The sequence below is a fragment of the Chiloscyllium punctatum genome, chromosome 1, assembly GCF_047496795.1.
Source record: "Chiloscyllium punctatum isolate Juve2018m chromosome 1, sChiPun1.3, whole genome shotgun sequence".
NCBI lineage: Eukaryota > Metazoa > Chordata > Chondrichthyes > Orectolobiformes > Hemiscylliidae > Chiloscyllium > Chiloscyllium punctatum.
Genome location: NC_092739.1, coordinates 48,160,818 through 48,186,770, shown reverse-complemented (window position 1 = coordinate 48,186,770; position 25,953 = coordinate 48,160,818). Strand labels below are relative to the sequence as shown.

The 25,953-nt window shown below is 40.6% G+C and overlaps 1 protein-coding gene across 1 annotated transcript; it reads left to right on the top strand.

Annotated features, from left to right (window-relative positions):
- The first annotated feature begins 498 nt into the window (after positions 1-498).
- On the top strand, positions 499-22,665 carry LOC140482250 (stanniocalcin-like). Its single transcript, XM_072579402.1, has 4 exons — positions 499-805; positions 1,761-1,906; positions 19,790-20,001; positions 22,254-22,665. Exons 1-4 carry the CDS (start codon positions 661-663, stop codon positions 22,552-22,554), a joined length of 804 nt encoding a protein of 267 aa, XP_072435503.1. The 5' UTR covers positions 499-660; the 3' UTR covers positions 22,555-22,665.
- The last annotated feature ends 3,288 nt before the right edge of the window (positions 22,666-25,953 follow it).

Genomic DNA, 25,953 nt, shown 5'->3' with positions numbered 1-25,953 from the left:
CAACACCCGTTGTTGTTGTGTGTGTAAGGGCAGTGGCTGAGTAAGAAGAGCTGTGTCAGTTTATGGCCAAACCGGCGCGTTGGATACACGCGGTGAAGTTATAAACTTTCACTGAAATGCAGCAGTTAGAATGGGGTAAATAAAACAACACACAGTTGATGCGCTTCATAAAATATTCTAGCGAGCACTGGAGTGTGCAGTCGGTGGAAATGTGTCAATTCGATTAGTTTATATTTTGTGTTTTTTTTTGGGGGGGGGTGTTGCAGTACATCACATCTACTCACTGGAGAGGAGTACTTCTGCTGTTTAATGGTACGCTCTTGGCATTGGGGCAGTGCAGTGTTTCACATCGATTATGAAGATTATATATTCCTGAGAAACCATTGGCAGCCCGTGTCCCCCTGAGGGATCACTTGCAAGTGCAATCTGTGATTTTCTTCCTTCTCCCGTCTCAATGATACTTTAAAGATTAGAAAACACCTCACCTTACCAGTCTGAGCCTCGGCAGTTCCTGTGGCAAGTGGTCATCGCTGTCTCTTCCTTGCACGATTTTTAAAATCCCCCCTCCCACCTTTCCTCACGTGATTTTTTTTCCGAGATTCCTAATCTTAACCTGCTGCCGCTTCAAGGCGTCGTGAGGTTGCTCGCCCGGCGCTGGAGATGGAGGGTTATCTGTCGCTGCTGCTTTTCCTTGCCCGGTTGCCGGGCGCTGCAGAGCAGCGTGCCGGTGTGAATGAGCTGCCCGCGGCTTGGCACTCCAGCGGCGCTGCACCGGAGAAGGTGCGAGGCGAGACCCTGCGTGCAGGTGAGCTCCCGGAGGCGCACTACTGGAGGGTGGTTGGAGGGGCTTGTGGATTCGGGAGCTGGGAGAAAGCTGAGGAGATTGGAGGAGTGTCCAAGGAGGGAGAGAGGACTGGAAGGTGGGTCGAATAATTTGCTCTCACTTTTTTTTCGCCTTAATCCTCCAGTATTTCTGCAGGTTTGGGAAACCGTGTTAACTTGTTGGCCCCCCGTCTCCTCCTCTCTCCTCCCCATCTCTCTCCGCCTTTCATTTCAGTCTGTAGCTTTTGGCATCATGCGGCTATTGCGCTAATTACCGAGCGCTCCCTGAACTTAAATTAACTGCATTCTCAATTCCGTTTTGCAAATGAAATGTGTGAACAGAGACTTGTTGCATACAATAGTGCGGTAATCACATTCCTGTACCCTGCATGATGGGTGTTACCTGATCTGGGATTGAATGGAACTGCTCATTTGTAGCAATGCATTGTATGAATTTCCGATCTTTACAGCATTCTGTACACTAGTAGAAAGTGAGGGCTGCAGATGCTGGAGATCAGAGTCGAGAGTGTGGTGCTGGAAAAGCACAGCAGGTCAGGCAGCATCCGAGGAGCAGGAGAATCGACATCTCGGGCATCAGCCCTTCATCAGGAATGAGGCTAGTGGGCCGGGGGCTCAGAGATAAACGGGAGGTGGGGGCGGGACGGGTGGGACCAGGGGTTTGGTAGCTGAGAATGCAATAGGTAGATGAAGGTGGGGGTGAAGGTGATAGGTTGGAGAAGAGGGTGGAGCGCCTGTTCTTAATGTTGCAGTGCAAAAGTCTTCCCATTGACAAATTGACAGTCGAGATATGCATAATGCTAATCTGAGTGTTGTGCCTTTCTGATATGCCACCATGGAGAATTGTTTCCGCGCTATTTTTGCTGCTCCAATACAGTGTAAAAATTAAGACACCATTGCATGGTACTTTCTGTTTCCAGCAGTTGAAATCAATAACTGTTTGAAGAATGCTCCGGAGGTGGGATGTGCTGTTTTTGAATGTTTGGAAAACAGCACTTGTGACCTGGATAATCTGTACAAGATCTGCAGTCTCCTTCTCCAGAATGCAGGAAGCTTTAACACACAGGTAATGGCTAGTTATGTTTAAAGTGCTCAAGTCTTAAAATAGTGCAAATGTTTGTAACCATGCTAAATAAAAACCAAAAGGACTGTGGATGCTGTAAATCTGAAATAAAAATAGAAAAATTGCTGGAAAACTGTGGGGAGAAATCAGAGTTAACATTTTGGGTCAAGTGACCCTTCACTGCCTCTGATTTCTCTCCACAGATGCTGCCAGAGCCTTTGAGCTTTTCCAGCAATTTCTGTTTTTGTTTCAGATTTGCAGCATCCACAGTTCTTTCAGTTTTGATTTAACCTGGTTACAGACAGCAATTTCTGTTTTTAGTTGTAATCATGCTGATAGTTGCCAACTTTTAAAATTTCCTATTGTAGTTTTCTAATATTTGTAACAGGAGTTGAAGTAGGCCATTCAGCTCATCACCTAGGAGATAAATGGGGAATACAGATGCTGGAGAGTCAATGTCGATACAGTGTGGCAGTGGAAAAGCACAGCAGGTCAGGCAGAATCCGAGGAGCAGGAGAGTCGGCGTTACGGGCAAGATCCTTCATCCTGAAACGTCGACTCCTTTGCTCCTCAGATGCTGCCTAACCTGCTGTGCTTTTTCGATTCAGCCCACTAAGTCTGCTGTGCCATTTAATGAGATAGAACGATGTAGCACTAAAACAAAGCCTTCGGTCCAACTCATCCACACCAACCAAGTTTCCCAAACTAAATTAGTTCCAATTGCCTGCACTTGGCCCATATCCTTCTAAACCTTTCTTATTCATGAACTTATTCAAATGTCTCTTAAATGTTGTAACTGTACCTGTATCTACCACTTCTTCTGGCAGTTCATTCCACATATGAACCACTCTCTGTGTGAAAAGGTTTACCTTCCGGTCCCTTTTAAATCTTTCTCCTCTCACCCTAAAAATATGCCCTCTGGTTTTGAACTCCCAAACCGTAAGGAAAAGAGCTTTGCTGTTCACCCTGTCTATGCCCCTTATGGCTTTATAAACCTCAGTAAGGTCACCCCTCGATCTCCTGCACTCCAGTGAGAAAAGGCCCAGTGTATCCAGCCTCTACTTATAACTCAAGCCCTCCATTCCTGGCAACATCCTCTTAAATCTTTTCTGCACCCCTTTCAATTTAATAATATCCTTCCTATAACAGGACAATCAGAACTGTACACAGTACTCCAAAAGTGGCCTCACCAACTTCCTATGTAACTGTAACATAACATCCCAACTCTTAAACTCAATGGTCTGAGCAATGAAGACAGTCATTCTAAATGCCTTCTTAATAACCCTGTCTACCTGTGACACAGATTACAAGGAATCATTTACCTGAACTCCTAGGTCTTTCTGTTTTTCAACACTATCTAGAGCCCTTTCATTAACTGTAGAAGTCCTGCCATTGTTCATCTTACCAAATTGCAACACCTTGCATTTATCTAAATTAAACTCACTCAAATTGTTTATATAAATTACAAACAACAGGGGAACCAGCACAAATTCCTGTGAAACACTGCTGGTCTCAGGCGTCCAGTCCAAAGAACAACATGCCACCACCACCCTCTGTGTCCTACCGTCAAGCCAATTTTGTATCCATTTGGCATGCTCTACCTGAATCCGCTGTGATCTAACTTTACTAACCAGTCTACCATGTGGATCCTTGTCAAAAGCCCTTACTAAAGTTCATGTAGACAACGTCTACTCTCCGCCGTCATCTTGGTCACATCCTCAAAAAAATCAATTAAGTTTATGAGGTACGATTTCCCACTTACAAAGTCATGCTAACCATCACTAATGAATCCTTGCCTATCAAAATGCATGTCAATCCTATTCAGAGTCCCTTCCAGCAATTTACCCACTGCTAACGCCAGATTCACTGGTTCCCAGGATTCTCTTTCTTACATAAAAGCACAATACTAGCCACCTTCCAGTACTTTGGCATCTCACCTGTGTCTGTCAATGATACAAATATCTCTGCTAGAGGTCCTGCAATTGCTTCCCTAGCTTCCAAGGATACACTTGATCAGGTTCTGGAGATTTATCTACATTAATGCTTTTTTAAGACTTACAGCATTCTTCTTGTGTAATGTGGACTGTTTTGAGCACATCAATATTTCTAGCTTCCATGTTTTTCTCCATAATAAATAGTAATGTGAAATATTGGCTTTGCAGCTCTCCTACCTCTGCACATAGATTTTTATTGATCTTTATTCTCTCCCTAGTTGTTCTTTTGCCTTTAATATACTTGTAGAATCATTTTGGATTATCTTTAACCTCATCATGATTGATCTGATAATCTTCAACTCCAATTTCTTGCCTCATTCCTGTAACCCTTGATTCCCTTACTGTTCAGAAATCTGTCTATCTCAGACTTAAATACACTTAATGATCAACCTGAAATGCGCTGCCAGGTGAAGTGGTAGAAGTGAGTACAGTTCCAACACTTTAAAGATATTTGGACCGGTACATGGATAGGAAGAGAGAAGTGTGATATGGACCAAGTGCATGCAAATAGGACTAGTTCACTTTCGGGAATCTGATTGGCATGGATGAGTTGGGCCTAAGGGTCTGTTTCCTTGATTTATAACTCTATAACTCTACAGGCCTCTATGCTAAAGAATTCCACAGACTGACCACCCTCTGTGAATTTCCTCCCCATATCTGTCCTGACAGGCAACCCACTACTGTGAGATTATGCCCTTTGGTCCTAGACTCTCCCAGAAGGGAAAATGACCATTCTGCATCTATCTTATCAAGGTCTATAAGAAATTTCACTAAGGTCTCGTCTCATTTTCCTAAATTCCATTAGTTACGTGACACTAAGTTAATCCCATCTGTTTTGATTTGGGTGTTTCAGAGAAATGCTCCAGCAAGCTGATTCTTGAAGAGCTTCTTCCTTTATTGGATTTATGAAGCCACAGTAACATTAGGGGCATTAATGTATTAACACATCCAAGGTACTTTGCAACAGTATTAGAAAATAAAATGACACTGAAGCATCTGAGTATTAGTTAGGATGACCAAAAGCTCAGAAAATGAAAGGTTTTGAGTCTGGTCTTCCAGATGGAAAGATGGGTAGAGGTGTAGGGTAGAGATGAGGGCATGGTTACCAATGGTAGATGTATGAAAATTGGGGGTGACCCAAAGACCCAGAATCGGATGTATGCAGAATTTTGGAGGATGGAGAAGATTAGTGAAAGGAACAGTGAGGAAAAGGAGAGATTCGAGGATGGAAAGGAAGAATTTTAGCATCGCAGTGTTGCTTAACTAGAAAACAGTGTAGGTCATCAAGCACAAATATGGGAGGGAATTTAAAGCATTGACTGTTTTCAAGAGGAGTTAGAGATAGTTCTTAGGGCTAAAGGGATCAAAGTATGTGGAGAGAAATTAGTAATAAAGTACTGAGTTGAATGATCAGCCATGATCAGATTGAATGGTGGGGTGGGCTCAAAGGGTCAAATGGCCTCCCTCTGCTCCTGTTTACTATGTGTCTATATTTAAATAAGGCTTGCAGAGGCATAGCTTATGGACAGCAGAGGTTTTGGATGACTTCAAGTTTCTGGATGAAGAATTTGGGAGATCAGTTAGGAATGCATTGGAATAGCAAGAATGGAGGTAAGGAAGGCACAATTAAGGGTTTCAGCAGTGGATAAGTTGAAATGAGATGAGATAATGTTACAGAGGTGGAAATAGGCAAATGGTGTGAATGTGTGGTTAAACACTCATCCCAGTTTCAAACGCAGCACAGAGGAGGTGAACAGGCTGACTTACTTTTAGACCATTGCCAGGGACAAAAATCTAGCTCAGGAATGGAATCTGGAGCAGGGATCAAAGACAATGGTTTCAGGTTTTGGATTATTTAATTGGATTAATCTGTTTATCCTCAAATTGAATATTAAATAAGTAGTTTCATAATTTAATTGTCATGAAAGAGTTGAGAAAAGTTGTGATAAGGTAGATACTGGGTGTCATCAGCATATATTTGAAAACTACAACTTTTGGATAAAATCACTGAAGGGCTGCATATAGATGCGGAATAGAAAGAGTCCAAGAATAGATTCTTAAGTCGCAGCAAACGTAATTGTGCAGGAACATTAAAGAGGAGTACTGCAGTGTTGGTTTAAATGAGCATGCTAATTTCAAATACACAAAAATGGTCCACTTTCTAATCAATAGGAATGTTCCGTGTTATGGGTTATGTTCATAAGTATTGGTCATGCATGTAGACTGTTTAATGAATTCTGTGTTCAAAATAGAAAAATGAACACTTATACTGCAATTTAATTTTAAAGTTTACAATAAATTTAATGAAACTATAATGTTTAACCACAATTTTACCAGGTGAAGCATAATAAACTAGTGATAATCTGCATCAATAAAATCTTTTACCTGTAAGAAACACTTCAAATTCCCTCATGAATGTTTAATTCAGATGGGCCATTATAGGCAGCACGGTGGCACAGTGGTTAGCACTGCTACCTCACAGCACCAGAGACCTGGGTTCAATTCCTGCCTCAGGCAGCTGTCTGTGTGGAGTTTGCATGTTCTCCCCATGTCTGTGTGGGTTTCCTCTGGGTGCTCTGGTTTCCTCTCACAGTCCAAAAATGTGCAGGGTAGGTGTGTTGGCTATGCCAAATTGCCCATAGTGTTAGGTATAGGGGAATGGGTTTGGGTGGGTTGCTCTTCGGAGGGTTGGTGTGGACTTGTTGGGCTGACGGGCCTGTTTCCACACTGTAAGTAATCTAAATTATTTGCACAATGTGTTATTGTACTGTTTGAAAGTAGGGTATTACAGCATTCCTATTCCTGTTCCATTCCAAAACCAGTTGTTTTTTACAGAAGATGTCATTAAATAGCTTTGGCAAAATTTCTCCATGTACTAGGGACTGAAGTTTCACTTTCTTTGTGGTTTAGCTTGGTACCAGGTGGTGGATTTGCCCATCGGAGCATTGAAGGGCATAGCTCGCTGTAATTGTCATTATACTGTTTTCCTTCTGCTGCAAGAATGTTTAGTTCTTCAAGCCAAAGAAGGCTTTCATTTGTTACACCTTTCCAATGGATTAGCTTCACCCCCACCTTTACTTCAAGAAATAAAATCAAGTATTATATGTAAAATAAACTTAATTTTGACACACTGGCAAAATAATGCAATTAAAATGGAAGTATAACGATCTTTCATCAGAACTTGAATTGGACTTGATTTTGAGTCTTGGGATTTCATCACTATATGGGAGAGGTTAGACAGACTAGTTTTTTTTTCCTGACTGTCAGCTTGTTTTTTAATCCATGTCAACAGATTGATATACTTCGCACAGTTTAAGCAAATACTTTGTAGCCTCTCAAATCTCATCAATTTCTTGTACATAAAGGAATTCAATAGGAGGACGTTTTGTTTTTCTTCTATTATCAATGCAAAAGTGTTCTACTTGTAAAATTTGATTCCTCAATGCTTCTCCTAAAGCTGAAAAACTTAAGTTTTCCACTGTCTTGTAATGTTTTTATGATGCCCCTCTGGCTTGTATCTCATGTAAATCACTGTGCTACATAAACTTTAACTATGAACTCCCTCTTGAAGCTTGTTTGTGTGCATTTATCTATGCTTCAACAGGAATGAGGAGATCCAGCTGTAACATTTGACCCAGTGCCATCACAACCAATGTCTTAATATTGAACTTTTTTGACAGCTGTTAATGTAAGCTAGAGCTTTATCCACATCTTGAATTAAATTTCATTTAATGAATCTATCTCTTTTGACAATTACATGTATCGTTTATTTCATTATGCAAAAGCTTCTCTCCGTGCAAAATGTCCAATGTATAGTTCAACAGATTCATTTTTAAATTATTTAAAGAATTGCACTTCCTAGTATTTGAACCTAAGACATTGGAGAGGGCCAGATGCCCCCTTGAACCCCCTTCCACCATTCAAAAAAATCATGGTTGTTCTGAAGCTTTAATTCCACTTTCTGGCCTGCAACCTTCTCCACTCACCTCAATCTTGTACTTCAAAAATCTATTTAACTCAGCCTTGAATATGTTTGATGACCTATGTTATGGACATGGCCCAACCTTTCAAAACATTTTTAAGCAGGTAGCCCAGTCCGTAACTTTGCTATTTGTTTTAGGTAAGCGTATAGTGGATATTCCCGGAGTGAATTAGCTGATCCGACTACCAAGTTTTAAACAAACAGAATTTATTTACAAAATTATGGAATGAAACACAAAGAACAGAAAATAGAATACCGGATAACTCAACTTATCCAAAAACCTGACAGACGATCCCGACTTAATGATGCTGTTCTGAAAATATTTGCAACTGTCCCAATAGAGATATCCCTTAGTACAAAGAGTAAAAATGAAATAAACCAGGGCTTACAGGCTTGAAGTTAGAGAGAGAGAGTACCTGGTTGGACATGCCCAAGTAGCCTTTCTTCACACATACCGCTGTGAACTGAATCAAAAACTCTAAACAAAGGCTAGCTACACAGCTAGCTGGTCACTCCCCTTTGATTCTACCATTTTTTTAAAGACATGAGTCATTATCTGTTAGGGGTAAACAAAAAGGGCCCCAATAAACCTTTCCAACCCAGCCTAGTTGTAGCCTGACCAATTACCTCCTCTCTGGGAAAAAAAAAACACAAGGGCTTGGTTGCCTTGTAAAAAGACCAGCAGTGTGGCATTTAGCCTCCACTACAGTCTAACACAGGAAATTCCAAAGTTCCAACGAGACTCAGAGAGAAGAGATTCCTTTGGTTTTCTGCCTTTCAAACAAAAAGTTCTACCTTTTTAAATTGTACATCCAATTCTGGGTTCTCCACAGGGGGAGATGTAATCTCAGCATCTACTTTTTCAAGGTGTTTCAGAATTCCATGTGGTTCAATAAGGTCACCTCTTGCACTTCTAGACTCCAATGAAATTAGGTAAAAACGGTTCAAGACTTATTTGTAAGACAATCTCTTTATGCCAGAAACCGATGCAACTTTCTCTGAATTGCCTCTAATGCAAGTCTGCTTTATTTAACAAAGAGACCAAAATTGTATATTGTACTCCAGGTGTGGTCTCACCAATATATAGTCATAGGAGCATTTCCCTACTTTTATTTTATCTTCCCCTTGGAATTGAGGGCAACTTTACATTTGCCTTCTCAATGATTGGTTGTATCTGTACATTAACGTTTTGAGTACAAGGGCACCTCAGATTCTCTCACACCATAGTATTCTATAATGACTCTTCATTTAAATAATATTTTGCTTTTTTTCTTTCCACAAATTCCCACATTCTCACATTATATATTGTATCTCCCACATTTTGTCCACTCACTTAACCTATCCATATCAGTGTGCAGACTCTTTGACCTGGGTCTTGAGTGAGTTGGGATGACTTCAGGGTTTTTTGAAAATAGCAGACAAGTCCAGATTCTGTGATTTTCACCCTAATTCACATTTGTTCTGATTTTCAGGGGTGCCTTTTAAGATTTTGGGTTGGCTTAGGTCACGTGCCTGCATCCAGCATTCCTGACATGGCTTGTTCCCTTATGGAAAAAAGCATGTCCTACTCAATTACAATTTTATGGATTTTTAGCTGAGAGACCTGAAATCTATTAACGTGTTAAAACTCCTAAACCCAAAGGAGGCCATTACAGGATTGACATTTCTGGCTCTCTAATCTATTTTGTCAATTTTTATTTGATATTTAAGGTTGTTATAATGACTGTTTGCAGTTTCTGCTATCTATACTTTGAAAGGGTCTGAATGATTGACATATTTAATTGGATTGTAGCAAAACCTGTCTAGAATGGATGACAATAAGTTGAGGAGCATAGCCTGGCTTTGGAGGATGTGTGAGGGTGCATGGTCTCGTGGCCAATGAGGGGTGATGGGGAAGTAGATGAGGTATGGAGAGTGTGAGGACGTGAAAGGATGTGAAGCGTGAAGGCTCAAGCCCCTTGACTGTTTCATTTTAATTGTGGTAAAGTCCCACAGTGCTGAGGTAAGCCTGTTAAGTAACACACAATATGCAGGGGCCCCTCCTGGCTACTTGCTACACTTTCTGGGGTCATCTTGCTCAACTGCAACCTGCCTCCCAATAACGAAGATCACATCCTAGTACTTTCTGCTAAGGCAGCAGGCCAATTTCCCAAAACCTGCCTTGCTGATGAAAATCCAGGCCTTTGCATCCTCCTCAGGCTTGCTTTCTTATCTATCTCTATGTGATCAGCTAATTTGGTTACAATACTTTGCTAGAATTTGGTGTGAATATGAAATTCGCGGAAAATTTCCACAAGTAGATAGATGGCACCATTCAATTCTGGAAGGAGAAAGTGAGGACTGCAGATGCTGGAGATCAGAGCTTAAAAATGTGTTGCTGGAAAAGCGCAGCAGGTCAGGCAGCATCAAAGGAACAGGAGAATCGACGTTTCAGACATAAGCCTGAAGAAGGGCTTCTGCCCGAAAGGTCGATTCTCCTGTTCCTTTGATGCTGCCTGACCTGCTGCGCTTTTCTAGCAACACATTTTTAAGCACCTTTCAATTCTGCCCTTTTTCAGGGAGAGATTTATTACAAGTTGTTTGGTAGATCTCTCAACTGTTCAGGAGTCACTGAAAAAGCAGTCCTGGGGTTACATTTCACAGCATCACAGAATTGTCACATCGTAGACCATGCAGCCTGCACTGGCTACTTAAACAAGTTTCATTACCAAGTGGCAATCTTCTATATTTTCCCCATAACCTTGCACATTGTCTCAATCTGAATAATCATCCAATGCCCTCTTAAATCCCTCAATTCAATCTGCCTCCACCAGATTTTAAACCAGTGTTTTCCAGACTCTTATTACTCGCTATGTGAAAGATTATTTTTCTCACATCACCTTTGCTTGTTTTGCACATCACTTTAAATCTATGGCCTTGCAATCTCAGTCCTTTTATAAGTGGGAACAGCTTTTCCTTATCTACTGTGTCCAGCCTGCTCATGATTTTATAAACTTCCATAAAATATCCTCTCGTCTCTTCTCTTCATGGAGAACAGTTCAAAATTATTCAGTCTATCCTCATAACTTTCTCATTAACTCTCTGAGTTCCTCATTCCTGGAACCATTCTGATAAATCACTTCTTCATTCTTTCCAATGTATTTGCATCTCTCCTATAATGTGGCATCCAAAACTGTAAATAGTACTGCAGCTGAGGTCTAACAAGTGTCTTATGCAATTCAATGTCACCTCCTTGCTCTTGTACTGACTGTCCCAATTAATAAAGTTGAGAACATACCATGAGATGAGTTATTTCTGCAGGATTCCTAGCCCTTTATATATCCTTGTAGCCAATGAATTTATAAGGGTCGAAAAGTGTGGTGCTGGAAAAGCACAGCAGGTCAGTCAGCATCCAAGATACAGGAGACTTGACATTTCGGGCATAAGCCCTTCACAGGAATGGGTAATGAATCTATATGGTCACTCCAGTTCTGGTTAATGGCAATCCCCAGGGTATTGGTAGTTGGAAATTCACTGATGGTGATGGCATTGAATGTGAGAGGGTATTGGTCCAATTCTGTATTGTTAGAGGTGATCAAGTCTGGTATGTGGGTAATGCAAATGTTACTTGTCACTTCTAAGCACACACCTGCATATTTTCAATATCTGAGTATTCACGAATGGTGTTGAACATTGTCTAATCATTGGCAACTTGTGACTTTATGGTGGAGGGTTAGTCATTTATAAAGCAATTACAATTGCAACATTTAAAAGGCATCTGGATGGGTATATGAATAGGAAGGGTTTGGAGGGAAATGGGCTGGGTGCTGGCAGGTGGGACTAGATTGGTTTGGGATATCTGGTCAGCATGGACGAGTTGGACTGAAGGATCTGTTTCCTTGCTGTACATCTCTATGACTCTATAACTGCTCTCTCCATTTGTCCTGCCACATTCAATGATCTGTGCACACACACACTCCCAGGTTCCTTCGCTCCCGCACCCACTTTGGAATTGTACCCTTTATTTAATATTGTCTGTTAATGTTATTCCTTCTAAAGTGCATCACCTCACACTTTTCTGCATTGAACTCCATCTGCCACTTATCCACCCACTCTACCAACTTGTCAATGTCCCTTTGGAGTTCCACACCATCCTTCTGTCAGTTCTTATAAGTTTTGTGTCTTCTGCAAACTTTGATATTGTCTCCCTGCACACTCCAAGATCGAGATCATTTAATGTATATCAGGAAAAGCAAAATTCAAATACCAATCCTTGGGGAATTCCACCGCAAACCTTCCTCGACTCCAAAAAATGATCCATTGACAATTACTATGTTTACTATCACTCAGCCAAGTTTGTATTCGTGTTGCTCTTGACCATTTTTACAGCGACCTCCAACTCACTTTGCAAATCTGTTGTGTGCCACCTGCAACAAAAGCCTTCTGGAAACACATGCATGCCCATTCAATAGCATTGCCCTCATCCAGCCTTTCTGTTACCTCTTCAAAAAACTCCAGCAAGTTAGTTAAACATGATTTCTACTTTAGAAATCATTTGAGTTGGACTGGAATAGGGGCAAGAGCAGTGACCTAGCTCTGTGCAGTCTAGAATCACAGGTTGACTTGGAGAACTGTAAAAGTGGGAAAGTCACTGTGTTCTTTTTGGTAGGAGCTGTGAGGGGTTACAGAATTCCGTGAATACTAATACTTGAGTACAACTGTGAGAGTGGAGGTTCAAAAGCTCATAAGCAGTATTTGCTTCATTACTGCTGAGTCAAATTAGAGTTTTGGGAAAAGCCAAGATGTATACCTAGCTCAGTAAAGATGGTATTGTCATGATAAGTAAATGCAGTTTTGGAATCTAAGGAAATGTTAGCCCAGGACATGAGTGTGATCAAGTTAAACAGGAGCAGTTGTTGTGTGGCTCTTGGGAGAGAGTTTAAGGCCATATCAGTGAACATGAAGAATTGTAATCCCTTGTGAAGTTTAATAAGATTAGAATTCCTACAGTGTGGAAACAGGCCCTTCACCCCAACAAGTCCACACCACCCCTCCAAAGAGAATGCCACCCAGATCCATTATCCAGCATTTCCCCTGACTAATGCACCTAACCTACACATCCGTGAACACAATGGGCAATTTAGCATGGCCAATTCACCTGACCTGCACATCTTTGGATACCGTGGGAGGAAACCGGAGGAAACCCACGCAGACATGAGGAGAATGTGCAAACTCCATGCAGACAGTCGCCGGAGGGTGGAATCAAACCCGGGCCCCTGGCGCTGTGAGGCAGCAGTGCTGACCACTGAGCCACCATGCCACCCCCATGTTGACCCACCATGTTGTTAATGTCTGGGATTAATAGCTGAGAAATCCATGCATGTTGTCTTGATTGCATTTGCTATTTGATATTGAGACCCTTTAGTCCAACTCACCCACGCCGAGTTGACCTAATCCCATTTGCCAGCATTTGACCAATGTCTCTCTGAACCCTCCCTATTCGTATATTCATCCAGATACCTTTTAAATGTTGTAATTGTACCCACATCCACCAATTCCTCTGGCAGCTCATTCCATACACACACTACTCTCTGCGTGAAGAAGTTACCCCTCAGATCCTTTTATAATCTTTCCCCTCTCACCTTAAACCTATGCCGTCTGGTTTTGGACTCTCCCACCCTAGGAAAAAGACCTGGGCTATGCACCCTATCCATGCCACTTATGATTTTGTAAACTTCTATGATTTTGTCACCTTCAGCCTCCAGGGAAAATGCTCCAGGGATAAAAAACCCAGCCTATTCAGTCTGTCCCTATAACTCAAACCCTCCAATCCTGGCAACATCCTTGTTAATCTTTTCTGCGTCCTTTCAAGTTTAACAACATCCTTCCTACAGAAAGATGACCAGAATTGTATGCATTATTCTACAAGTTGCCTCACCGATGTCCTATACAGCCACAAAATGAAATCCCAACTCCTATACTCGATGTTCTGACCAAAAAAGGCAAACATACCAAATGCCTTCATCACCACCCTGTCTACCTGTGACTCCACTTTCAAGGAAGTATATGCCTGCACCCCTAGGTCTCTTTGTTTGGCAATACTCCCTAGCCCCTACCATTAACTGTATAATTTCCGTCCTGGTTTGCCTTGTCAAATGCAACATCTCACATTTGTCTAAATTAAACTCCACCTGCCACTCAGCCCATTGGCCCATCTGATTAAGGTCCCGTTGTACTCCGAGATAATCATCTTCACTGTCCACTTCACCATCTATTTTGGTGTCATCTGCAAACTTACTATCTATGCCTCCTATATTCACATCCAAATCATTTATATAAATGGGGAAAGGCTGTGGACCCAGCATTGATTCTTGTGGCACACCACTGATCACAAGCCTCCAGTCGTAAAAACAATGCCTACCAACATCCTCTGTCTCCTACCTTCATGCCAATTTTGTATCCAATTGGCTAGCTCCCCCTGGATCCCATGTGACCTAACCTTACAAACCAGTCTGCATGCAGAACCTTTTTGAATGCTTTGCTGAATTCCATTTAAGCATATGCACTTTGGTTTATTTGATCACAGGATATTACCCTCTTTACAAAATAATCTCGATTTAGCAATCAGTTGTACAGTTATACAGATTTACCTGACTTGCATACACTTATACTTATGCTTATGATTTCATACAGTGGTGTCATTTTAAATATCTGACACACAAACATTTCCTGTACTTACAAATGACTGCTTTATGTTGTCCTGCATTGTGTTCCAACTTGCCTACAAATCAACTTATGAACAAACTCAGGAATGGAACCCGGTCATAATCCAGGGGCTGTCAGTACATGTATTATAGATTGTATTACTGTTCTAACGTTGCATAGTAAATTTTATTATTGTTTCTTCAAAACAATGAAATCTTGTGGCTCAGTAAGTCCCCTGGATCTTACCATTTTGTAACCTTAAAAATAAAGGTTAACCATATGCAACACAATTTGATGATCTTGTCTGGTCTGGGATTGTAACAACATCAGTCCGTTCATTCAAATAATTAACAGATTGTACTAATTTGTAATCCAGGCTGTATGGCTTAGTTAAATATTTTTTTCCTTTTTATCATTCCTGATCAATTTAATATCTTGCATTTATGAGGCACTCATTGGAATATGTTTGCATGGAGCAAGCAAATATTTGGTGTGCAAAAAGAGGAGGCCATGGCTGTGATAATAAAGTGAATGTCTAGGTACAAGAAATGCTCCTTTGGTTGGAGAACATCAGAACATAGAGTTGTTGGTCACAGTACTAGCCTGAAGACCAGTATAAGATAAACAGGAATTACCTTCAACTAAGTTTTAGGAAAACTGAAGTAATGGTCTTTTGTCCTTGCATAAATGATCAATTCCATTTACTCTTCCTGGATATTGTGTGAGGTTGATTCATACATCTGTGTTGTTTTGGTCAAGGTAAGGTTCCAACTCATTGGTTCCATTGCCAAGGCTGTCCACTTTTATCTCCATTATTATCTCCCAACAATACTGCTCCCTCAGATCATCTAGTGCTGAAATGGTCTTTTATGCCTTTGTTTCCTCTGTACTTGACTATTGCAGTGCTGTCTTGGCTAACCTCCATCATCCAAACTAACCAATGAAAAAGAGATAACATTGCTGCCTGAATCCTAATCTCACCAAGTTCAATTCAGCCATCATTGACCTACAGTAGTTGTCAAATCCCTGCTCTGTTTTGCCACCCCCTCCTTCCGCTGGGATTTGATCATTCAACTATGCCTTCAGTTTTCTAGGCGGAAAAAAGAAATGTTATTCCTAAATCTTTGAAACCGACGCTCCCAACCCCCCCACCTTAAGACTCTCCTTGGAAACTAATGCTGTGACCAAGCTTTCAGTCATCTTTTCTAATATCTTATGTGACATTTGGGAACAGTAGCATTATGGTAAAGGTGCTGTTTAAGTGGTTCTGAAAAAGATCTGAAGCATGAACTGTTTCTTACTCCACAGGTACTGCCAGTCATGCTAAGTATTTCCAGCATACTCTGCTTTCTATTTCAGATTTGCAGCATCTGTTTGTTTTTCTGCATAAATAGAATGGGGTGGTGTCTCGACAGGTTGTTTTTACTGGGAGCTGGCACAACTAAATGGGCTGAATTACTTCTCTCTATGTTACAGCCATTCCATGATTTTTGTTAAGTTGCTAGTTACTGGGAGTTGTGTAGATGTGTAACCTCCTAGGTTGATTGTGTGAGAGGAAGTCTTGTTTCAGAGTAGAAGGGAGCCAGAAATACATAAGACTCTCCGCAAAATGAATTCAATTGAAATGCAGTAAATAGCATTGAGATTACCTTCAAGCAAATTTTGCATTTCCTATCTTTGAATCTGTTGCAGCCTATAGCAACATTGTCAGAGGAATATAGTAAGACAATCATTTTGGGTGTCTTTAAAATTCTTTCCTGCCCCCATTTGGGGAAGTGATTAGTGTTTAGAAGGGTATGTTGATCTAAGGCTGAATTTGACACCTTGCTGTCTGGGGAATCATGGATTACATTGTCATCCTGTTCTTTAGTTTATCCATGCTGTGAATCAAAGTAGACTTTGTCTTTCCTCCTTCTCGTCCCGACCCCAACTTTTTATTGTAAACAACAAGCCTTCAAAAATGCAAGTTTATTTTTCTTCCTTTGAGATGAGCACATTTACTTTTAAACGGGTCAACGGTCTATATTTGTATCTTATGCATTCTGCCTCTAAGAATTTGGGGTTTCTGTCACCTTGTTTTTTTGTTTTGTGAAGCTATATTAGTTTTTTTGAGAATTTTTACTCCAGTTTCTACTCAAATTCACTTCATATTTACAAAAAAGAAACTTTCACAGGTCAGTAATCGCGAAGTTTTTATAACTATTTTAAACAAAATTTGATAAAGCAATGGTTATTAATTTAAAAAGCTGTAAATGGGCTTTACAAAATGAGCATTTTAAACTGGTGTGCCCTGCAACGTGTCTCTGCTGTGGTTTAGCAGCATAGGTTTGTTGAACATTGGTTTCATTCTAGAGTAGGAACAATTAACTGCACATCCTTGAATCTGTACTGAAAATAACAAAAAATGTTAGCTTGCTCTCTCTCCATGCATGTTGTCTGACCCGCTGTGATCTCCAGCATTTGTTGTTTTTATTCTAGAGTAGCTCTCCATAACTAGAGATTCACTTGCAATGGCTTCTTTTCCTGCAGCCATGCCCTTACTACCGGTAACTCCCAGGGATTTAGCTTTGACCCCTCTATTTCTCATTTACAGGCAACCTTTGGTGATAGTATGCAAAAGCAAAATGCTGGTTTTCATATGTACAAAACTGACACCCTGCCCTACCTCTCTGGAGCAATTGCTTTTAGTCCTTACTTCCAATTCAGTGTGCTAGTTGTCAGCTCCACTGACATCCCTGGCAACAGTCTGAGATTAAATCAATCTGTTCACACGCGTGCTGTTAGATCTGATCCTAAAATGAGCTTCAGATTTCATTATTGGTAGCATCACTCCGACCATCTATTTCCAGTTCGATTACAACTTCATTTTATCCCTGTCTCGGCTCATCTGCTCTTGAAGCAAACTTATTTGCCATGTTTGCCTCTGGACTCAATTACAGTGGGAACTCGATTATCTGAACGGATATTTTGTTCGGATAATTGATTATTCGGAAAATTGGGCTTGGAGTTATTAAAGTCTGCTCCCAGTTAAGAAGACTGCAGCAGCACACAGCGCACGAGGCCCTGCCCCCAGCATCGCCCCCTCAACCCCATCCAGCATTGCCCCCAACGTGGTCCAACCCTGCCCCACCGCCCCCCCAACCTGGTCCAATGCCACCCCCTGCCCAAAAACCCCATCCAATCCCCCTCCAAACCCCCCAAACCCATCCAACCCCGCCCCCAAACCCTGTCCAACCCCGCCCCGCAGCTCAATGCGCACATGCCCCTGCCCCCCAACACAGCCCCCTGCCACACACGCTCCCCTCCGGGGCATCTGAACTGCACACCAACAATAAGACTGCTGTAGCTGCAGCTGCTTTTGTGGGGTAAGTCTCCAAATAGCACACACACAGACACAATGTTTTGACCTGCTGGAGAGATTATTCCTGGGAAGTGGGGGATGGGGAGGGGGGTGGGGGGGGGATGTTAGGGTACACCCCTCTGTAGAACTCCAGGGAAAGTGTGGGGAGGGAGAGAGGGCACGAGGTCAGTCATTTGGAGATGGTGCCTGTTTAATCACTAACAAAAGATGCAATCACTGTTGGAAACATGTCTTTGATATAATGTTTGTATCGGGACCTCGAGATCTCCTTCGGATAATTGGTATTTAGATAATTAAGGATCCCTTGTATTCCAGTGTGCTTCTGGCTGGAGTCTTGTATTCTTCATCCTTTAAATTTGAGGTCAAGCAAAACTTTGCTATTTTCTTAACATGTAGCAAATCATGATTGTCTTTCATCCTTGTGCTTGCTGGTCTACATTGACATCTAGATAAGCAGTGTCCTGATTTTAAAATTCTCACTCTTGTTTTCAAATCCCTGTTTGTCCTTCACTTGCTTATTTTCTTGTTTGGTCTCTTTCTCTCTTTCTTTCACTATCTCTCTCGTTCATCCCTCTGTCTTTCACCATGTCTCACACACACACTTTCCTACTTCTCTCTCTTTCTCACACAATCTCATTCTCACATAATCTCATTTTCACACAATCTTTCTCACACAATCTTTTTCATCCTTCACTTTCTCCTTCTCAAACACCCTCTCCTTCTCACACTTGCTTTCATCCTCACCCTCTTTTTTGTTTACTTTCACATTTTCTCTCTCTTTCACTCTCTCTTTCACTCTTGCTTTCCTTCACTCTCTCTCTTGTTCACACTCTATCTTTCACTTTCTGTGTCTTTCACTCTGTCTTCCATGTTCTCTCTCGGTCTCTCATACACTCTCATTCTTTTTTTTCTCTCTGTCTCTCTGTTTCACTTTCACTCTCACTCTTACTTTTTCTCACACTCTATCTTTCACGCCTACTCTTTCTTTCACCCTCTCTCTCTTTCACTTGCTCTCTCTTTCACACTGCAGTAAAAGTACCTAAAACCTGAAGAAAGCCAGTTTACTTTCCCTTGCCAGTGGCTGTAAGCTGTGGCTTTTAAGCTAGTTACTAAGAGACTTTGCACGTAATGTATCAATCACCTGTGCCTCCTGAAGAAATAAAAGGAACCTGGAGATTGAAGAATAGGGCATCCATGCAAAGAACAAGAATATCTAGCGAACCCTGTGGACTGAGTGTACTAAACTGTTTCCTCAGATTTTTTCCTTCCACTTATAAGGCAGATATCTGCTATTTTTGGTGTGTATTAGATTTTTAGAACAGATTAGAATTTTAATTAGTAGAATTATATGGCAACAGATCATAGTTGTTTGCCTGTATATAGAATTTTTATTTGTAATAAATTGTAGTTACTGCCGAGAGTAGAACCTGGTCCACTTTTTTTGTTAACCTGGATCTATCCAATGAGTAAATTGGGGACTTCATGTACTTTGATTGGACTTGTTAAATTCTGTGATGACTCAAGGACCAGCAGAGTTTGATTTCCAATCTGCTACCCCAAGGAGGTGTGACACTTCCTAATACCTTTGTACCAAAAAAGCAGCTTAATGAAATCTAAATTTGCAATGATGATTAATTAAATCTCGAGCGGGCAATGTCAAGATTGTGGAAACTTGCTCACTCAATTCTCCTCTTGAGCAAGTTTTGCCAATTTGGGTGAATTGCATCGAAAAAAAAACACAATCTATCAGGAATATCTGCTTGTGGAACAGCAACAGTCATTCAAACAGTAGAAAGTGCATTGATTTATTTTGTTGTTATAGAATTTGGTGTGCCTGTCCTAACTATTTTTATGTCCCCTTCTAGGGAAAGCAATTTATCAAAGATTTCCTGAAATGCAATGCAGTTGGAATTAAATCCAGATTCAGCTGTAGTATTCGAAGATGTTCTGCAATACAGGAGATTCTTTCTGAATTGCAGGAGGCTTGTTACCAGAAAAATGATATCTGTGCTGTTGCAAATGATAACGTCGATGCTTTTGCAGAAATGATTGATCTACACAATATGTTATCAAATAGGTGAGTATACATTGGGTTGTCTGGCTTTGTTTTTTAGTTTTTCAATATATTATTGTTGAAGTAGGTGGTAAAACTGTAAACATCACCAGGGCACAAGGAGCCTAATTATGCTTTTTGTATTAGTAGTATTACATTAGATTTTCTTGCAGGTAAACTTTAATTTTGTGTTTGTAAAGTCACTTACAATGTTGAGTTTTGTTTTGATGGTATTGCTTGGCGAGATTTTTCCCATTTTTTGTCACCATTGCTTTTGATTAGTTTAGTCTACATTTTGCAGGAAACATTTTACCACAAAGGCCATAGAGTCATAGTCATAGAAATGTACAGCATGGAAACAGACCCTTCAGTTCATCTCATTCATGCCGACCAGATATCCCAACTCAATCTAGTCCCACCTGCTACCACCTGGCCCTTATCTTTCCAAACCCTTCCTATTCATATACCCATCCAGATGCCTTTTAAATGTTGCAATTGTACTACCCTCCACCATTTCCACTGGCAGCTCATTCCATATACGTACCACCCTCTGCGTGAAAAAGTTGCCTTTATTAAATCTTTCCCCTCTCACTCTATACCTATGCCCTTCCAGTTCTGGACTCCCCAACCCCAGAGAAAAGACTTTGTCTATTTATCCTATCCATGTCCCTCATAATTTTATAAACCCCTATTAGGTCACCCCTCAGCCTCTGACACTCCAGGGAAAACAGCCCCATCCTATTCAACCTCTCTCTCTATAGCTCAAATCCTTCAAACCTGGCAACGTCCTCGTAAATCTTTTCTGAACCCTTTCAAGTTTCACAACATCCTTCTGATAGGAAGGAGACCAGAATTGCATGCAATATTTTAAAAGTGGCCTTATCAATGTCCTGTACAGCCGCAACATGACTTGCCAACTCCTGTACTCAATACTCTGACCAATAAAGGAAAGCATACCAAATGCCTTCTTCACTATCCTATCTACCTGCGACTCCACTTTCAAGGAGCTTTGAACCTGCACTCCAAGGTCTCTTTGTTCAACAGCACTTCCTAGGAACTTACCATTAAGTGTATAAGTTCTGCTAAGACTTGCTTGTGTACTGCCTGACAGCACTGGCAAAAGTAGAGAAGGGGAGTAATGTATTTTGAAATTTCACGTTTGGACTAAAAAAGTTTTAATTAAGCAGATTTGAGAATTGACTTGTTTTTGTTCCTCTAACACTCAGTCCTGTGATGTGAGGACATGCCATGGGAGGGGGAAAGTCGGAAGCAAAAATCAGAAGCTCCCACCTGGCAACCCCTGTCTTATATACAGTCCCTTGTTTAGGCACTGTTTATCTTTGATCATGGAGATGATCACCCTTCCCTGTACCCACCCAGGTGCCAAGCATGGGTTAGTCAGCTGGCCATGGTGACAGGCCTACTCGCAGCTCAGTGATTATGGGCAGAGGCCCTTAATGATCCTTAATTGGCCACTTAAGAGCTTTGATTTATAACTGGATGGTAAGGTCAACCATGGCACTGCCCACCATGGACCTGATTGTGGTGGATGTGAAAATGTGGTGAAGTCTCAGTCCATCACCATCCCACCTAACCACATGCCCTTCCTGCTCCAAGATCACCATCTCTGCAATCTGAAGGTCCTGCCCTTTTGGTAGAATTTCCCCTTGTGGTGACTTTAGTATGAGGGGAGCATTTTAATCAGGTCAAACGTAAACTGGTTGAGACCACACCATTCCTGCATTTTCCCTAAGTTTTTAGTTTATGTTCATCCATTGGTGGGTGAAATCCAAAAAGTAAACTTGTTGGATTTCTCTGGTATGAGGGATTCCTTATTCAAAGGCTCTTGGTTCCTCATTGAGGCACTCAGCAAAGGCAAGTGGAGCCACTGCCTACCCTTGCAACCCACACTTCCTGAGGTCCTGATTCTCGAATGGATACATTGCCAACAGTACCCACTACATCCCAGTACTCTGAGCAATGAGGAGGCTGGCAGCTTTAAATATCTAGGACTTTTGTCTCCAGTGTCCTTGATCTTGGGTTATACTCAGTACTGTCCAGTTGCTTGTTTAATTGGCACTTAATTCAGCAGGTCATCCTGAAAAAAAGACAACATGAGGCTCTCACTGGCTCTGCAGTTGGCAGTCAAGTCCCCTGTCAGCTCCATTAAATAGTGATTGTTTTATATCTATTGAAAAAGACTGAACGTTTTGATAGGATTTCAAAGAAAAGGGGATTACATATTAGTGTAAAACTGGGGTTTTATTTTCAAACAGGGTATACTTGGAATTTGTAAAGGTGCTCTTTGACTGTGATACTAATATTGCTGATACCATAAGAAGAAGTATACAAACTCGATTTGGTCCAAAGCTTGGTATTTTAAGGAGAATGATTCAAGATGATTCCTGCAGAATAACTGAGAAAGCAACATTACTTGGTAAAAATCGAACACCAGAATCTACTGTGAAGCCTGAGAGGGTCAGTAGAAGAGGGAGAAGCCTTGGATTAGACAACCTTACATCTAGAGGTGAATACTGGAATCAGAAAAATGATAAACCTGTGCACAGATTTCCGTAATTGTTCATAGATTTCTACATTTGTTGGTAAATGTACAGTTTGGTGCTACTAGTGGCTTGATTGATAAAATACTGGTATATTATTGCACCTTTTAGTCATCTTATTCCCCAAGTCTGACATTGATCATTGCTGGAAAAGCTCAGCAAGTCTGGCAGCATCTGTGAAGGGAAATTGGAGTTAGCATTTTGGGTCCAGTGACCTTTCCTCAGAACAGAGGAAGGGTCACCGGATCAGAAATGTTAACTCTGATTTCTCTGCGTAGATGTTGTCAGACCTGCTGAGCTTTTCCAGCAATTTCTGTTTTTGTTTCTGATTTACAGCATCCACAGTTCTTTCAGTTTCTATTAACCATAGCTGTTGTACACAATAGTTCTGATATTAAACAAAAATTCAGTCTTTTAACAAGGAAACTGTACAGAATAATACACAGTATAAAGTGTAATAGTGTTTTAAAGACAATTTCTTAACTGGATAATCAGAATATTCCTGTTAGATAACACTTGATTGTTAATTATTTACTGAAAAATATCAATCTTCCTTGGAGTGAGTGAGAAACTTAAAAATGAAGTCTCAATCACTGTGTAAAATTGATTTTCTTCCTGTAAAGCTCTATCTGTAAATAAATAGTTCCTTTGACTATTCTGTGCTAATCACTAATTTTGTATATATATATATATATATATCGAGCTGGAAAAGATGTAAATAGTTGTACAATGTTTTATTTGCGCATGTACCTTTTTATTAAAACTATTTAATTGCATTTGTTTTTATTTCCTTGTTACAGCTCTGTTTCTGGTTGCAATGTTATTTCATTTTCTCCCTTTCTTTGAGTTTAAGCCGTTGAGTGCAGTGTCTTATTTCATCATCTGAAACTGCTTTTTATTCAGCTTGACCAGCAGTTCGTATGAAAATAGGCTTAGTGTGCACGTTTGGTCTCAATTTATCATCTTTCTTATCATGTACTTCAGTAGAGCTACGGAAAGAGTTAGTATTCTTTCCACACTAGTAGCCTATTCTCTCTATGATTGTTGTCATATGATTTTTGTTCTGAAATATTTCCTCTGCCAATCATTATTTCCTTGTTGGATGGTATCCAAACCAACTAAGGAGGGTGTGGTGAGAATGCAGTATGCTGCTTGCATGTAGTAAACATGAGTTGAAGCTGGTTATAGTGCTCATTGATTTTGTGTTAATGTGATCAGGTCAATTATTACAGAATGTATGCCTCGTCGCTCAATTGTTTCTGAAACCTAATGTCCCTTCAATCACGAAAGCATATTTTAGATTCTGCATGCAAAACTGTAACATTGCCTATCTATAAGGGAGCTTTTATTAAACAATGAATAGTTCCAGCAAATTATTGAAACTAAACTATTTACAACTAGTGAACAAAATCATATGGCCCCTTTAGTCTGTTGTCGTCTTCACTTTCCAGATATGGACTCACTCTGATATGATTAGTTGAGTGTCAGCTTTTGAAATCCTGCTGTAGCCCTGGGGTTGTCTTTTTCTTCCTCCAAGAATTATTTAATTAGTCTCCCTTTACAAGTACTGGCTACTTTGGCCACTTGTATTAATCAAGATCCTAATTTCTAATTGCCTGCGGTGGTTATGAATAGGAATGAGAGCATTGTGATCTTAATGTTCTCAAATAATCAATTTCAGCTGCCACTATTATATAATCAGTAATAGGAAGTCTGGTGTTATTATTAATATTGTCTTTTTTTGGTATAGCCCAATTATAGTTTTCTGACTGAGAACACAAATGGGTAAGACAATAATCTTGTTGACCTTTTTGATTTGATATTGGTGGTAATATACCAATTGATTCACTGGGAATTAGATCATTAACCAATATAATTGTCTCTTGACAAATGGTGAAATCAATATATTTTTACTTGCACATATTTTCAAGGTACCTTTTCTCATTTGAGATCTTCCAACAAAGCGCTACTACTTTTATAAGCTGTCACTAACCATCAGACGTGTAGGATTCTAAGTAATGTAGCATCTCTTTTGATCCTTGATGCAAATTAATATTTGGCTGGAACAGGAACATTCAGTGCCCAACTGTATTAAATGTTTCAGTCTCGCATGCCCAATTTGAGATGAAGGTCAGTGAGCAGTGCCAAATGTTTATTGATGGGGGCTGATTGGTATCCACTAAGTGAATCTACTTTGTAACAGTGATGCATGTAATAGTGTTTCCCCAAGAAGTTGCGAGAAGTTGCAATATCTTAAAGTAGAAGCCAAACTTGAAGTTTGCAAAACTCCTTAGAGGTTTTTTTCTCATGTAAACGCTCGTAGCATGCTAAATATGGGAAATGCTAAGCGAGCTTGTATTTGATTGCATTGCTTATGCCAGCTACTTAATGTTTCTTGTTTAAAAGTAAAACAGATCTTGTATGCAAAATCTTCCAACATAATTTTCAGCAGTTTATCCAAATACTTTTAAACCTGCTTCCGCTAATAAACCTATTTATCTATTGTGTTTGACACTTCTGTGTTTTAACTATTTTAAAACCTTAAAAAGCCTCATCTTCTATGAAATAGTTTAGTCACATAATCTGTAAGGTAGCCAAACAGAACTCTAAATGGTTCCAATTTAATGTATTGGTGGCCAACTGCAGTGATGTGTTAGATCAGATTCTGGTGATAAAATGTGACAACTATGCTTTACTGTATTTAAGCATAAGGGATTCCATTAGAGGTTCATTCTCCATTTTTGTTATTCAGCCTCTGGATCTTCACAAATCTGTATTAAAGTTTAAATGTAGTATTGCAGGTCTGTGTTCCAGACACAACCAGGACTCTAATTAAACAGTTCCAGTATAGCTGCAACAATAAGACCATAAGACCATAAGACATAGGAGTGGAAGTAAGGCCATTCGGCCCATCGAGTCCACTCCGCCATTCAATCATGGCTGATGCGCATTTCAGCTCCACTTGCCAGCGTTCTCCCCGTAGCCCTTAATTCCTCTAGACAACAAGAACCTATCAATCTCGGCCTTGAAGACATTTAGCGTCCCGGCTTCCACTGCACTCCGTGGCAATGAATTCCACAGGCCCACCACTCTCTGGCTGAAGAAATGTCTCCGCATTTCCGTTCTGAAATGACCCCCTCTAATTCTAAGGCTGTGTCCACGGGTCCTAGTCTCCTCGCCTAACAGAAACAATTTTCTAGCATCCACCTTTTCAAAGCCATGTATTATTTTGTACGTCTCTATTAGATCTCCCCTTAATCTTCTAAACTCCAACGAATACAATCCCAGTATCCTCAGCCGTTCCTCATATGCTAGACCTGTCATTCCAGGGATCATCCGTGTGAATCTCCGCTGGACACGTTCCAGTGCCAGTAGAAATAGAAAATAGAAAATTGTGTATGTTCTTTTCACAAAG